General features: G+C 63.5%; 1 protein-coding gene across 1 annotated transcript; it reads right to left on the minus strand.

The window, feature by feature from the left end:
• Positions 1–3,034: 3,034 nt before the first annotated feature.
• Positions 3,035–15,319, minus strand: HNRNPA1 (heterogeneous nuclear ribonucleoprotein A1). The gene is given in 11 exon segments (XM_064638776.1): positions 3,035–3,171; positions 4,043–4,102; positions 5,994–6,116; positions 7,836–7,976; positions 7,979–8,011; positions 9,085–9,177; positions 9,296–9,388; positions 10,794–11,004; positions 11,890–12,036; positions 13,628–13,744; positions 15,175–15,319. Coding segments are annotated over 10 exon segments (1,026 nt in total). The 5' UTR covers positions 15,190–15,319; the 3' UTR covers positions 3,035–3,171; positions 4,043–4,049.
• Between the last annotated feature and the right edge of the window lie 172 nt (positions 15,320–15,491).

Genomic DNA, 15,491 nt, shown 5'->3' on the forward strand with positions numbered 1-15,491 from the left:
TGGTGCTGGGGGCGCTGGGCAAGGGGGGCACGGGGGGGGACACCCAGCCGGGGTTGGGGACACCGAGGGACAGGGACACACACCAGGAGCTGGGCAGTGTCACCTCCCAGGTGCTGGGGGCACAGGTCACACAGGAGGTGCTGGGGGCACTGGGCAAGGGGGGCACGGGGGGGACACCCAGCCGGGGTTGGGGACACCGAGGGACAGGGACACTCATAGGGGGCTGGGCAGTGTCACCTCCCAGGTGCTGGGGGATGGGGACATGTGTGGTGACACTCAGCCAGTGTTGGGGACACCGAGGGACAGGGACACACACCAGGAGCTGGGCAGTGCCACCTCCCAGGTGCTGGGGGATGGGGACACGGGGGGGGACACCCAGCCGGGGTTGGGGACACTGAGGGACAGGGACACTCATAGGGGGCTGGAAAGTGTCACCTTCCAGGTGCTGGGGGCATTGGGCACACAGGAGGTACTGGGGGCACTGGGCAAGGGGAGCATGTGTGGGGACACCCAGCCGGGGTTGGGGACACTGAGGGACAGGGACACACACGGGGAGCTGGGCAGTGTCACCTCCCAGGTGCTGGGGGATGGGGACACCCGTAGGGAGCTGGCACAGGTCACACAGGAGGTGCTGGGGGCACTGGGCAAGGGGGGCACGGGCGGGGACACCCAGCCAGGGTTGGGGACACTGAGGGACAGGGACGTGCACGGTGTCACCTCCCAGATGTTTGGGGCACTCGGGGACAGGGACACGCACAGTGTCACCCTCCAGGTGCTGGGAGCACTTGGGGACAGGGATGGGACCCCACAGGTCACACAGCAGGTCCTGGGGGCACTCAGGGGTGGGGACACGCACAGTGTCACCTCCCAGGTGCTGGTGGCACTTGGGGACAGGACCCCAACCAGGGGCCCGGGCAGTGTCACCCCCCAGGTGTTGGGGACACTCGGGGATGTGACTCCGGTGTCCCCCCAGAGCTTTGGGCTGGGGGAGTGAGGGGGGCCTTGGGTGACCCCCCAGACCCTCCTCCAGTGTCCCCTCCTGCCCCCCAGCCCTGCCCTGGCTATGGGGACACCCTGGGGACACTCTGGGGACACCCTGGGGACACCTCGTCACGGCCACCCCTGCAAACAGACCATAAACCTGCTCCAAAGGCACCTCCTGTCTCTGTCCCCCCCTGTGGTGACACGTTCCTGTCCCCTGCGTCCTTCTCAGGGCAAGGAGGTGTCCCCACTTTGTCACCTCCCCAGTGACACATCCCGGTCACCCCGGGCCACCATCAGCCTGTCCCTGTCACCTCCTGTCCCCTCCAGCTGACACGGGGCCCTCTGGGGTCCCCAAGGCCGTGTCCCCCATCCAGGCAGCCTCGTCCCACCTGCTTTGTCCCCATCCTGTCCCCTCCATCCCTGTCCTGCTGCTCAGTGTCCCCCTGTCCCCTCCATGGCTGCTCCATCCCTGTCCCCTGTCCCTTTTCTCTCCACCATTCCCCATCCTGTCCCGGTGCCATCGTGTCCCCTGTGTCCCCATCCCCTCCCTGTCCCAACCTTGTCCCCATCCCTCCTTGGCTGCTGTCCCCTCCATCCCTGTCCCCTCCTGTCCCTTCCATGGCTGCTCCAATTCAGTCCCCATCCCATCCCTGTCCCCTCCTATCCCTCTCCTCCATCCCTGTCCCCATCCCATCCCTGTCCCCTCTCTGGCTGCTCCATCCCCTTCATCCCTGTCCCCTCCATCCTTGGTCCCCTCTGTCCCTTGTCCCCTCCCTGGCTGCTCCATCCCTTTCATCCCTGTCCCCTCCATCCCTGTCCCCTCCTTGGCTGCTCTGTCCCCTCCTGTCCCTGTCCCCTCTATCCCTTGGCTCCTCTGTCCCCTCTACCTCTGTCCCCCCCAATCCCTTACCTCATCCCATCCCTGTCCCCTCCATTCCTGTCCCATCCTATCTCTGTCCTTCATCCCTGTCCCGTTTATTCCCATCCCACCCGTGTCCCATCCCATCCCTGTCCCCCATCCCATCCCATTCCATCTGTCCCCATCCCAATCCCTGTCCCCTCCATTCCTGTCCCATCCTATCTCTGTCCTTCATCCCTGTCCCCTTTATTCCCATCCCATCCCTGTCCCCCATCCCATCCCATTCCATCTGTCCCCATCCCAATCCCTGTCCCCTCCATTCCTGTCCCATCTTATCCTTCTCCTTCATCCCTGTCCCCTCCATTCCTGCCCCATCTTATCCCTCTTCTTCATTCCTGTTTCCTCCATTCTCATCCCATCCCAATCCCTGTCCCCTCCATTCCTGTCCCATCTTATCCCTCTCCTTCATTCCTGTCCCCTCCATTCCTGTCCCATCCTATCCCTCTCCTTCATCCCCACCCCATCCCATCCCATCCCACCCCACCCCATCCCTGTCCCCTCCCCCTGTCCCCACACACGGGACACAGGTACAAAAATACCCTTTTATTGAGGGCACCGGGGGGGTCCCGCGGGCGCTGGGGGGGCTGGGACAGCTCCGGGGTGGGGGGGGATGGCCCTGCCCTGGGGGTGTCCCCGTGTCCCCCCCGTGTCCCCCCCGTGTCCCCCCATCCCGTGTCCAACCCCCCCTCACCTCCGCAGGCTCCAATCCCGGTGCCGGCGGCTCCTACAAAGGGAAGGTGGGAATTAGTGGGGACTGGGGGGGGTCAAAGCCTTGGGGACACTTTGGGGACACTTTGGGGACACTGGGGGGGGGCGAAGGGGAGGAGCCAGGCCGTGATTGACAGCTGAGGTGCCCAATGAGGAGCGTGTGAAACAGGGGGGAGGGAAACGAGCGCCCGGCAAAGAAAAACCTCCTTTTAAAAAATAATATTAAAAAATAATAATAATTTAAAAAAAAAAACCCAAAGAGAGACATTTATTGAGCATCGGGGGGGGGGGGGGGGGGGGCGGGGGGAGGTCAGGGTGGTACAGGAGACACGGCGGGAGGAGAAACCCGGGCTGGATCCCGGCGGGATCGGGAGGCTCCGCACAGAACTACAGGGACCTGGACACGGCGACCACAAACTGCCCCCCCGGGGGGGCCGGGGGGGGCTCCGGGGGGGGCCCGGGGGGGCTCCAGGGGGGTCCCGGGGGGCTCCATCCCCGGCCCCGCTCCCGCCCAGCTCCGGGTCCTGCGGGACGACACGGGAGGATCAGGGAGCGCCGGCCTGCAAAGGGCAGCGTTAGAAGGGCTCCCAAATCTCCGGGAAAATCCCATTTCCCAGCCCCTTCCCCACCCTTCTCCAACCCTCCCCAACCCTTTGCCCGGTTTTCAGGCCTTTTTCCCCCCAATCTCCGTATTTTTCCCATTTTTTCCCTTATTTTCGCTCTCCTTTTCCCCATCTTTTCCTTCTTTTTCTTCACCTCTTTCCAATCCTTTTTCCCAACCCTTTTCAACCCCCTTTCCCAGTTTTCAGCCCCTTTTCCCCAATCTCCACATTTTTCCCGTTGTTCCCCCTATTTTCATTCACCTTTTCTGCCCATTTCATTCTCATGTTTCTTTTCTCTCCTTCTTTTCCTTTATTTCTTCCCAATCCTTTTTCCCAACCCTTTCCCAGTCCCTTCCCAGCCCTTTTTCCCTGACCTTTTCCCAAATCTCCTCTATTTTCCCTTTTTTTCCCCTATTTGTTTGTCTTTCCTCAACCTTTTTTTCCCCCTTTTATTCCACTTCCCTCCCTTTTTTTTTCATTTCCCCCCTTTTTTCTTAAACATTTTCTTCCAATCCTTTTCCCCCTCATTCCTTTCTCTTTTATTCCATTTCTCCCCCTTTTTTTTCCATTTCCCCCCTTTTTTTAAACACTTTTCCCAATCTTTTCTCCCCTTCGTCCCCCCCTTTTTCCCATTTCTCCCCATTTTTTTCATTCCCTCCCTTTTTCTTTCATTTTTCCTCCCTTTTTTCTCAATATTTTTCTCCCCATCTTATTTTTTTCCCCTTCATTTCCCCCCCAACCATTTCCTGTTGTTTTAACCCCTTCTCTCCCCTCTTCCTCCACCTTTTCCCCCCTTTTCCTCTCCCTTTTCCCCCTTTTTTATCCTCACCTGGACATTAAAACCTCCTCCCTCCTCCGTAGCTGCCGCCGCTGGAACTTCCATAACCACCTGGGGGGACCCGGGGGGGGATTTAGGGACCCCCAGGGATCAGGGGGGGACATTTTGGGGGACCCCAAGACATTTGGGGTCCCTCCAGGCCACTTTTGGGCCCCCCCAGCCCATTTTTGGGATTCCCCCCCCACTCGCTGCCCCCACAGGGCCCTGAGTTGTCCCTGTCCCCCCCTGAGCCCCCCAAGCCAATTTTGGGGTCCCCCCAGGATATTTTGGGGGTCTCACCTCCCCCCACAGGGCCCCAAGATGTACCCCCTGAAGCTGAGCCCCCCCGAGGTGCCCCCCAGTTCATTTTTTGGGGTCTCCCCCCAACTCACCTCCCCTGGAGAGCCCCAAGCTGCCTCTCTGACTACCCAGGATATTTTGGGGTCCCTCCAGGGTATTTTGGGGTCCCCCAGGACTCACTTCCCTCATAGGGCCCCGAGCTGCCCCTCTGACACCCCCAGGATATTTTGGGGTCCCTCAGGTCTCACCTCCCCCATAGGGCCCCCCAAGATGTACCCCCTGAAGCTGAGCCCCACCCCCCCGGGTATTTTGGGGTCCCCCCAGGTCTCACCTCCCCCCTAGGACCCTGAGCTGCCCCCCCCAAATTTGGGCCCTCACGAGGTACCCCCCCAGGATATTTTGGGGTCCCTCCAGCCCATTTTTGGGGTCTCCCCCCAGTTCACCTCCCCTGCAGGGCCCCGAGCTGCCCCTCTGACCCCCCCAGTGTATTTTGGGGTCCCCCCAGATCATTTTTGGGGTCCCTAAAGGTCTCACCTCCTCTGTAGAGCCCCGAACTGACCTTTTCACCCCCACCAAGATTTTTTGGGGTCTCACCACCCCTGTAGGGCCCTGAGCTGCACCCTCTGAAGCTGAGCCTCCCCGAGGGTATTTTGGGGTCCCCCCAGCCCATTTTTGGGGTCCCCAGGACTCACCTCCCCCGTAGGGCCCCGAGCTGACCCTGCGACCCCCCCCAGGGTATTTTGGGATCTCACCACCCCTGTAGGGCCCTGAGCTGCACCCCCTAAAGCTGAGCCCCCCCGAGGGTATTTTGGGGTCCCCCCAGCCCATTTTTGGGGTCCCCAAAGGTCTCACCTCCCTCATAGGGCTCCGAGTTGCACCCCCTGAAGCTCAGCCTCCGAAGTGCCCCCCAGGGTATTTTGGGGTCCCCCCAGCCCATTTTTGGGGTCCCCCAGGCCTCACCTCCCCCACAGAGCCCTGAGCTGCCCCTCTGATCCCCCCAGGGTATTTTGGGGTCCCTCCAGCCCATTTTTGGGGTCCCCCAGGTCTCACTTCCCCCATAGGGCCCCGACTTGTACCCCCTGAAGCTGAGCCTCCCCCCAGGGTATTTTGGGGTCCCCCCAGCCCATTTTTGGGGTCCCAGAGGTCTCACCTCCCCCGTAGGGCCCCGAGCTGCCCCTCTGATCCCCCCAGGGTATTTTGGGGTCCCCCCAGCTCATTTTTGGGGTCCCAGAGGTCTCACCTCCCCCACAGAGCCCCGAGCTGCCCCTCTGATTCCCCCAGGGTATTTTGGGGTTCCCCAGCCCATTTTTGGGGTCCCCAAAGGTCTCACCTCCCCCACAGAGCCCCGAGCTGCCCCTCTGATGCCCCCAGGGTATTTTGGGGTCCCCCCAGCCCATTTTTGGGGTCTCACCTCCCCCACAGAGCCCCGAGCTGCCCCTCTGATTCCCCCAGGGTATTTTGGGGTTCCCCCAGCCCATTTTTGGGGTCTCACCTCCCCCACAGAGCCCCGAGCTGCCCCTCTGATCCCCCCAGGGTATTTTGGGGTTCCCCCAGCCCATTTTTGGGGTCCCCAGAGGTCTCACCTCCCCCACAGAGCCCCGAGCTGCCCCTCTGACCCCCCCAGGGTATTTTGGGGTCCCCCAGCCCATTTTTGGGGTCTCACCTCCCCCGTAGGGCCCCGAGCTGCGCCCCCCGAAGCTGCCGCCCTTCATGGGCCCGAAGCTGGAGGCCTGGTTGTTGTAGCTGCCGAAGTCGTTGTAGCTGCCCCCGCCCCCGAAATTGCTGCCTGGGGGGGCAAAACAGGGGGGTCGGGGGGGGGCACCGAAATTTTGGGGTCACCAAAAATCCCTGTGGCCCTTGAGGGAACGTCCCCAAAATCCTGAGGTCACCAAAATCTCTGTGGCCCTCGGGGATATCTCCAGGGTGTCCCCAAAATCCTGAGTGCACCAAAACCCCTGGGGGGGAGGGGGTGGGAAACAGGGTCAGGGGGCACCCCAAGGGTGGGGGGGGAATGAGGGGTCATGGGGGCACCCCTGGGACTGGGGGGGGACGGGGGGTAATGGGGGGGTTTAAGGGAACCCCCAGGGATGGGGGTGGTTAACTGGGAGCCTGGAGGCACTGGGAGGGGTTTAACTGGGGTGTTTAACTGGGGAGGGGGAGGTTTAACTGGGAGGGGTTTAACTGGAGAGGGGGAGGTTTAACTGGGAGGGGTTTAACTGGGGTGTTTAACTGGGGAGGGGGAGGTTTAACTGGGAGGGGTTTAACTGGAGAGGGGGAGGTTTAACTGGGAGGGGTTTAACTGGGGTGTTTAACTGGGGAGGGGGAGGTTTAACTGGGAGGGGTTTAACTGGGGTGTTTAACTGGGGAGGGGGAGGTTAACTGGGAGGGGTTTAACTGGAGAGGGGGAGGTTTAACTGGGAGGGGTTTAACTGGGGTGTTTAACTGGGGAGGGGGAGGTTAACTGGGAGGGGTTTAAGTGGAAAGAGTTCAACTGGGAGAGGGGTTAACTGGGGGAATGGATATCTGGAGAGGGGTTAACTGAGGGAATGGATATCTGGGAGCCCCGAGATGGTCCCTGGAGTTTCTCAGTGGTCTGGGGTGTTCCCTGGTGGTCCAGGGTGTTCCCTGATATTCCCTGGTGTCCCAGGGTGCTCCCTGGTGTTCCCTGATGGTTTGGGGTGTTCCCTGGCATCCCAGAGTGTTCCCTAATATTCCCTGGTGATCAGGGGTGTTCCTTGGTGGTTTGGAGTGTTCTTTGGCATCCCAGGGTGATCCCTGGTGTCCCAAGGGTGTTCCTTGGCATCCCAGGATGTTCCCTGGTGTTCCCTGTGTCCCAGGGTGTTCCCTGACATCCCAGGGTGTTCCCTGGTGGCCGGGAGTGTTCCTTGGTGTCCCAGGGTGCTCCCTGGTGTTCCCTGATGGTTTGGGGTGTTCCCTGATATTCCTGGTGATCAGGGGGTGTTCCTTGGTGGTTTGGGGTGTTCCTTGGCATCCCAGGGTGATCCCTGGTGTCCCAAGGGTGTTCCCTGACATCCCAGGATGTTCCCTGGTGTTCCCTGACATCCCAGGGTGATCCCTGGTGGCCGGGACTGCTCCTTGGTGTCCCCTGGTGTCCCAGGGTGATCCCTGGTGTTCCCTGACATCCCAGGGTGTTCCCTGGTGGCCGGGAGTGTTCCTTGGTGGTTTGAGGTGTTCTTTGGCATCCAGAGTGTCCCCTGGTGTCCCAGGGTGCTCCCTGGTGTTCCCTGCCACCCCAGGGTGTCCCCAGCCCTCCTGGGGTGTTCCCTGATGTTCCTTGGTGGTTTGGGGTGTTCCCTGCCCTCCCGGGGTGTCCCCTGGTGTCCCAGGGTGCTCCCTGATGTTCCTTGGTGGTTTGGGGTGTCCCAGCCCTCCCGGGGTGTCCCCTGATGTTCCTTGGTGGTTTGGGGTGTTCCCTGCCCTCCCGGGGTGTTCCCTGATGTTCCTTGGTGGTTTGGGGTGTCCCCAGCCCTCCCGGGGGTCCCACCTGTGCCCGCCTCGGCCAGCCCGTTGCGCACGGCCAGCGCTGGCCCCCGGGCGGGTCTCCTGCCGCCGCTGCCGCCGCCAAAGCCGCCGCCGCCGTTGTTGTAGCCGTCGTAGGAGCCGCTGCCGCCGTAGCCGCGGTTACCCCCGAGTAACCGGGGCCGCCGCCGCCCCCGTAACCTGGGCACGGGGCAAAGGGGGTCACGGGGGGGTACCAGGGGGTCCCCAGAGGTCCCCGTAGGTCCCAGTGGGTCCTGGTAGGTCCCCATGGGTCCTGCTGGGTCCCAGTGAGTCCCAGTGGATCCTCGTAGGTCCCCATGGGTCTCCATAGGGCCAGTGCCTTCTGGTGGGTCCCAGTAAGCCCTAATGGGTCCCAGTGGGTCCCAGTAGGTCCCAATAAATCCCAGTGGGTCTCAGTAGGTCCCAATAAGTCCCAGTGGGTCCCAATAGGTCCCCATAGAGAACAATGTGTCCCAGTAGATCCCAGTGGGTCCTTATGAGTCCCGGTAGGTCCCCATGGGTCCCAGTGGGTCCCAAGGCCCAGTGGGTCCTGCCAGGTCCCCGTAGGTCCCCATAGGGCCCAGTTGGTCCCAATGGGTCTCAGGAGGTCCCAATAGGTCCTGGTGGGTCCTAGTAAGCCCCAATAGCTCCCAGCAAGTCCTGGTAGGTCCCAGCAGGGCCCAGTGTGTCCCTATAGGGCCCAGTGGGTCCCAACAGGTCCCAATGGGTCCTGGTACATGCCTGTAGGACCCAGTGTGTCAGGGTGGCTCCCAGTGTGCCCTGGCAGGTCCCAGTGGCTCCCAGTGTGCCCTGTTGGCTCCCAGTCACTCCCAGTGTGCCCTGTTGGCTCCCCATGGCTCCCAGTGTGCCCTGGTAGGTCCCAGTGTTTCCTGCCAGGTCCCACTGTGCCCTGGCAGGTCCCAGTGTGCCCTGCCAGGTCCCACTGTGCCCTGGTGGCTCCCCACGGCTCCCAGTGTTCTCTGGCAGGTCCCACTGTGCCCTGGTGGCTCCCCACGGCTCCCAGTGTTCCCTGGCAGGTCCCACTGTGCCCTGGTGGCTCCCCATGGCTCCCAGTGTTCCCTGGCAGGTCCCAGTGTTCCCTGGCAGGTCCCACTGTGCCCTGGTGGCTCCCCACGGCTCCCAGTGTGCCCTGCCAGGTCCCAGTGTACCCTGGTAGCTCCCCATGGCTCCCAGCGTTCCCTGGCAGGTCCCAGCGTGCCCCAGGGGCCGGGGAGGGTCCCCCCCAGACTCACCACGGCCGCCGAAGTTGCCGCCGCGGTTGAAGTTGTCGTTGCCGCCGAATCCTCCTCCGCGGCCGCCGCCGAAGTTCCCGGAGCCGCTGCGGCCTAGGAGGGGAGGGGGGGGGCGGCGGGGGGGGGGCACAGCCTTTAGGCACAGCACAGGCAGCGCGTGCAGCCACAGCGGGGGCGGGGGGCCGGGCGGGGGGCCGGGCGGGGGGCTCACCTCGCTGGCTGGCCGAGGCGCTCGCCATCTCCTGCTTGGACAGCGCCTTGCGCACCTCGCAGTTGTGCCCGTTCACCGTGTGGTACTTCTGGACTGCGGGGGCACCAAAGGGGGTTAGGGGAGGGGTCGGGGGGGTCACGGCCCTGGGCTGCTCCTCAGGGTCCTCCCCGTACCCCGCTGTCAGCTCCAGCCCCGTCCTGCTCCTCAGTGTTCCCCCCCATCGCCAGTTTGATCCCTGTCCTGCTCCTCAGGTTCTCCTCCTGTCCCCAGCTCCAGCCCCGTCCTGCTCCTCAGTGTTCCCCCCCCATCGCCAGTTTGATCCCTGTCCTGCTCCTCAGGTTCTCCTCCTGTCCCCAGCTCCAGCCCCGTCCTGCTCCTCAGTGTTCCCCTCCCATCGCCAGTTTGATCCCTGTCCTGCTCCTCAGGGTCCCCCCTGTCCCCAGCTCCAGCCCTGTCCTGCTCCTCAGTGTTCTCCCGTCCCTTCCATCCCTATCCCCCATCGCCAGCTTGATCCCTGTCCTGCTCCTCAGGGTCTCCCCCTTTCCCCTGTTCCAGCCCTGTCCTGCTCCAGGTACCCCTGTCCCAGCTCCATCCCTGTCCACCTCAAGGTCCCCCTTGTCCTCCATCACCAGCTTCATCCCTGTCCTGTTCCTCAGGGTCCCCCCTGTCCCCAGCTCCATCCCTGTCCTGCTTCTCAGGGTCCCTCCTGTCTCCTCCATCCCTATCCCCAACCCAATCCTTGTCATTCTCCTCACTGTCCCCCCGTCTCCTCCACAGCTGCTCCATCCTTATCCCCAGGTTGGGATGCACAGACCCAGGGGCTCTCCCAGCCCCCTCAGGTTGGGGTACACAGACCCAGGTTGTCCCAGGGTGGGGTTTCAAGACCCAGGAGATCCCCCCAAAACAGCATGCACAGATCCAGGAGCCCCCCAGGATGGGATTCACAGACCCAGGAGCCCCCCAGGATGGGATTCACAGACCCAGGAGCCCCCTCAGGATGGGATGCACAGACTCAGGAGCCCCCCAGGATCCCCAGGACCAGGATGGGATTCACAGACCCAGGACCCCCCTCAGGATGGGATGCACAGATCCAGGGCCCCCCAGAACAGGACACACAGACCCAGGGGATCTCCCAGCCCCCCCGGGTGGGATTCACAGACCCAGGAGCCCCCTCAGGATGGATGCACAGATCCAGAGCCCCCCAGCTTCCCCCCATAACAGGACACAGCCCAGGGATTTCCCAGCCCCCCTCAGAACAGGACACAGCCCCAGGGGGTCTCCCAGCCCCCCCAGAACAGGACACACAGACCCAGGGGATCTCCCAGCCCCCCAGGGTGGGATGCACAGACCCAGGAGCCCCTCAGGATGGGATGCACAGACCCAGGGCCCCCCAGCTTCCCCCCAGGGACAGGACACACAGCCACAGGGGGTCTCCCAGCCCCTCCAGGGTGGGGTGCACAGCCCCAGGGCCCCCCAAGGCCCCCCCAGGAGGACTCACTGACGATCTTGTCGACTGAGTCGTGGTCGTCGAAGGTGACGAAGGCGAAGCCGCGCTTTTTGCCGCTGCCGCGGTCGGTCATGATCTCGATGACCTCGATCTTGCCGTACTGCCCGAAATAGTCCCGCAGGTGATGCTCCTCCGTGTCCTCCTTGATGCCCCCCACGAAGATCTTCTTCACCGTCAGGTGGGCGCCGGGCCGCTGGGAGTCCTGGGAGGGGGCAAAAATCAGGGAATGGGGCGGGTGGGAAAGCTCGGAGCACACCCCGGAACCGTGGGGGGCACCGGGGCTTTGGGAGGTGCCACTGGGATCTTAGTGACCTCAGGATTTTAGGACCCCCTGGACGTGTCCACAAGGGCCACGGGGATTTTAGTGGCCTCAGGATTTTAGGGACGCCCTGGAGGTGTCCCCAAGGGCCACAGGGATTTTGGTGACCCCAAGGAACACCAGGGTTTTGGAGATCTGAGATTTTTGGTGCCTCAGGATTTTGGGGACCCCCTGGATATGTCCCCAAGGGCCACAGGGATTTTGATGGCCTCAGGATTTTAGGGACATCCTGGATATGTCCCCAAGGGCCACGGGGATTTTTGGTGACCCCAGGGAACACCAGGGTTTTGGCAGCCCCTGAGAACATCGAGGTTTTGGGGATCCCAGACCATGGGATTTGGGACCCAATACTGTGTCCTCCAGGGCCACCAGGGCTTTGGTGACCTCAAAGGCCACCAGAGATTTTGGTGACCCCCAGGAGGTGTCCCCAAGAGCCTTCCTCCACTGGGGTCTGAGCCCCCCCAGAAGCTCTGTGTCCCTCTCCATTGGGGTCCCACACTCCTCCCTAAGCCGCCAGCACCTCTCTGAGCCCCCCTACTGGGGTCTGGGCCCCCCCCAGCCCCTCACCTCTCAGTGTGCCCTTCCCTCTCAGGGTCCCAAAACCCCCCACCCCCAGCCCCTCTCTGGGTCCCCCTACTGGGATCTGAGCCCCCCCCAAGGGTCTGGGCCCCCCCAGCCCCTCACCTCCCAGTGTCCCCTTCCATCCCAGGCTCCCCCACTCCCCACACTCCCCTCCCAGAGCCCCCAGCCCCTCTCTGAGCCCCTCACCTCTCTGGACACGGCCCTCTTGGGCTCCACGACCCTCCCGTCCACCTTGTGCGGCCGCGCGTTCATGGCGGCGTCCACCTCCTCCACCGAGGAGTACGTGACGAACCCGAACCCCCGCGAGCGCTTCGTGTTGGGGTCCCGCATCACCTGGGACAGGGACAGGACAGTCAGGGCACAGGGACAGGACAGGGACAGTCAGGGCACAGGGACAGGCAGGGGACAGTGTTGGCCTCCTCCACCGAGGAGTACGTGACGAACCCGAACCCCCGCGAGCGCTTCGTGTTGGGGTCCCGCATCACCTGGGACAGGGACAGGACAGTCAGGGCACAGGGACAGGACAGGGACAGTCAGGGCACAGGGGACAGGCAGGGGACAGTGTTGGCCTCCTCCACCGAGGAGTACGTGACGAACCCGAACCCCCCGTGAGCGCTTCGTGTTGGGGGTCCCGCATCACCTGGGACGGGGACAGGACAGTCAGGGCACAGGGACAGGCAGGGTACAGGGACAGGGACGGTCAGGGCACAGGGACAGGGACGGTCAGGGCACAGGGACAGGCAGGGCACAGGACAGGACAGTCAGGGAACAGGGACAGTGAGGGGATAGTGTTGACCTCCTCCACCGAAGAGTAAGAAACAAAGCTGAAACCCCACGAGCGCTTCGTGTTGGGGTCCCGCATCACCTGGGATGGGGACAGGGACGGTCAGGGGACAGGCAGGGCACAGGGACAGGCAGGGCACAGGGACAGGCAGGGCACAGGGACAGGCAGGGCACAGTGTTGACCTCCTCCACCAAGGAGTACATGACAAACCCCCGGCGAGCGCTTTGTGTTGGGGTCCCACATCACCTGGGACAGGGACAGTCAGGGGACAGGACAGGCACAGTGAGGGGACAGGACAGGCACAGTGAGGGGACAGGGACAGTGAGGAGACAGGGCACAAGGACAGGACAGGGACAGTCAGGGGACAGGGCACAAGGACAGGACAGGGATAGTCAGAGGACAGGACAGGAACACGATAAAACCCTGCAAGCGCTTCGTGTTCGGGTCCCACGTCACCTGGGGGACAGCACGGTTGGGGACAGGAAGAAAACAGGGACAGGACAAGGGACAGGAACAGGACAGGGACAGTGAGGGGACAGAAACAGGGGAGGGAACAAGGACAAGACCCCGCGAGCATTTTGCGTGCGGGCTCTGCATCCCCTGGGGGACAGAGAGGGGACAGGGGGGTCAGGGGTCTCACCACACAGTCCATCAGAGTCCCCCACTGTTCCAAGTGCCTCCATCAGGGTTCCTGGGGGGTTTGGGGTGGGTTTGGGGGTCCCAGGGGGGTTGGGGGACTCACCACACAGTCCATCAGGGTCCCTGGTGGGTTTGGGGGTCTGGGGGTGGGTTTTGGAGTCCCAGGGGGCTCAGGGGGGTCAGGGTCTCACCACACAGTCCATCAGGGTCCCTGGGGGGTCTGGGGGTGGGTTTTGGGGTCCCAGAGGGCTCGGGATCTCACCACACAGTCCATCAGGGTCCCTGGGGGGTTTGGGGGTCTGGGGTGGGTTTTGGGGTCCCAGGGGGCTCAGGGGTCTCACCACACAGTCCGTCAGGGTCCCTGGTGGGTTTGGGGGGCGGTTTTGGGGTCCCAGAGGGCTCAGGGGGGTCAGGGTCTCACCACACAGTCCGTCAGGGTCCCTGGTGGGTTTGGGGGTGGGTTTTGGGGTCCCAGGGGGCTCAGGGGGGTCAGGGTCTCACCACACAGTCCGTCAGGGTCCCCCACTGCTCGAAGTGGCTCCTCAGGCTCTCGTCTGTGGTTTCAAAGCTGAGGCCGCCGATGAAAAGCTTCCGGAGCTGCTCCGGCTCCTTTGGGGACTGGGAGGACACAGGGGGGTCACGGGGGGGTCACCGGGGGGCTGGACCCCCCTGAACCATCCCCTGGACACACTCTGACCCCCCAGAGCTCTGACGTGGGATCTCTGGGACCCCCAAAGCTCCAGGGAGTCTCCAAAACCCCAAACTGCTCCCCTGGGACCCCAAAAGCTCCAGGGAGTCTCCAAAACCCCAAACTGCTCCCCTGGGACCCCGAAAGATCCACGGAGTCTCCAAAACCCTAAACTGCTCCCCTGGGACCCCCAAAGCTCCAGGGAGTCCCTGACACCTCAAAACACCCCCCTGGTCCCTGAGACCCCACAGCCTCCATTTTGGGGGCCCACCAGACCCTCAGCCCCCCTGCCCCATTCCAGGGGGTCTCTCCTAACCCCAATGAGACCCCTGAGCCGCCCCAGCCCCTGTTTTTGAGTCCCCCAGGCCCTTGAGCTCCTCTAGCCCCTCAAGTCCCCCCAACCCCCTCTTTTAGGGACCCCCAGGTCCTCCTGCCCCTATTTTTGGGCTCCATCACCTCCTTATTCCATCCAGGCTCTCAAGCCCCTATTTTTGGGGGTCATCACCCGCTTGAACCCTCCCATCCCTATTTTAGGGCCCCCCACCCCCTCAGGCCCCTCCAGTCCCCAAGACCCTCTTTTTGGAACCCCCAGCCCCCATTAAAGGGCCGAACACCCCCTCAACCCCCCCCAGCCCCTCTTTTAGGGCCCACCACCCCCTCAAGCCCCCAAGGCTCTTTTGAAGCCCCCCAGCCCCTGTTTTAGGGCCAGTCACCCCTTGACCCTCCCAGCCCCTATTTAAGGCCTTTCAAGTCCCCCAGCCCCTATTTCAGAGCCCCCCTCCTATTTTAAGGCCAGTCACCCCCATGACCCCCCCCTAGTCCCTATTGTAGGCCCCTCAAGCCCCCCAGCCCACCCCCCCCCCCAAGCCCCTACTTTAACGTCAACCACCCCCTTATCCCCCCCCTCGCTATTTCAGAGCCCCCCACCCCCTTTAACCCCCCCCCCCGCCCCGACACAAAGAGAACGCGCACGTGGCCCTCGGGGGCGCGCGGGGGGGGGGGGGTGTCTCTATCTCTTGGGGGGGGGTCTCCCCGCGCATGCGCCTCGTGGGCGATCCCCCCCCTCCCCATTCACCCCCCCCTCCCCTCAGACACCCCCCCCACCCGACGGCGCCTGCGCAGTGACGCCGCTCCGGGCGCTGGCGCATGCGCGCTGCGCGCGCGCGCGGGGCCCGCGCGGCCGCCTCTGAGGGGGGGAAAAAGGGCGGAGGGGGAAAAGGGCGGAGGGGGGGAGGAGGAGGAGGAGGGCGAGGGCGAGGAAAAAAACCCACCCCCTCTCCCCCCTCAAAAAAAAAAAAAAAAAACCGCGGCGGCGGCGACAGAAAAGAAAAGGCGAACAATAAAAGCAGCGCTGGCTCACCTCGGCCTTGGCCATGGCGGCGGCTCCGGGGGGAAAGGAAGGGGGGGGAAAAGGCGGTGGCGGCGGCGGCGGCGGCGGCGCTCGCGCGATGCTCTCTCCGCGAGGGCCGACACGGCAAAGGGGCCGAGCGGGGGCAGCGCCGCCGCCTCACTCGGCCGCCCCCGCCACACGCCCCGCCCACTGCGCCCGCTCCTATTGGCCGACGCCGCGAACCGCCTCGGCCCGATTGGCCCCCGAGAGGTGCCGCGCGCGCCGGTTGGCCGAGGGGATTTAAGTCCCGCCCACGCCGTGCGCTGATAGGGTGAGAGGTTGGCGGG

The sequence above is a fragment of the Pseudopipra pipra genome, chromosome 30 (assembly GCF_036250125.1).
Source record: "Pseudopipra pipra isolate bDixPip1 chromosome 30, bDixPip1.hap1, whole genome shotgun sequence".
NCBI lineage: Eukaryota > Metazoa > Chordata > Aves > Passeriformes > Pipridae > Pseudopipra > Pseudopipra pipra.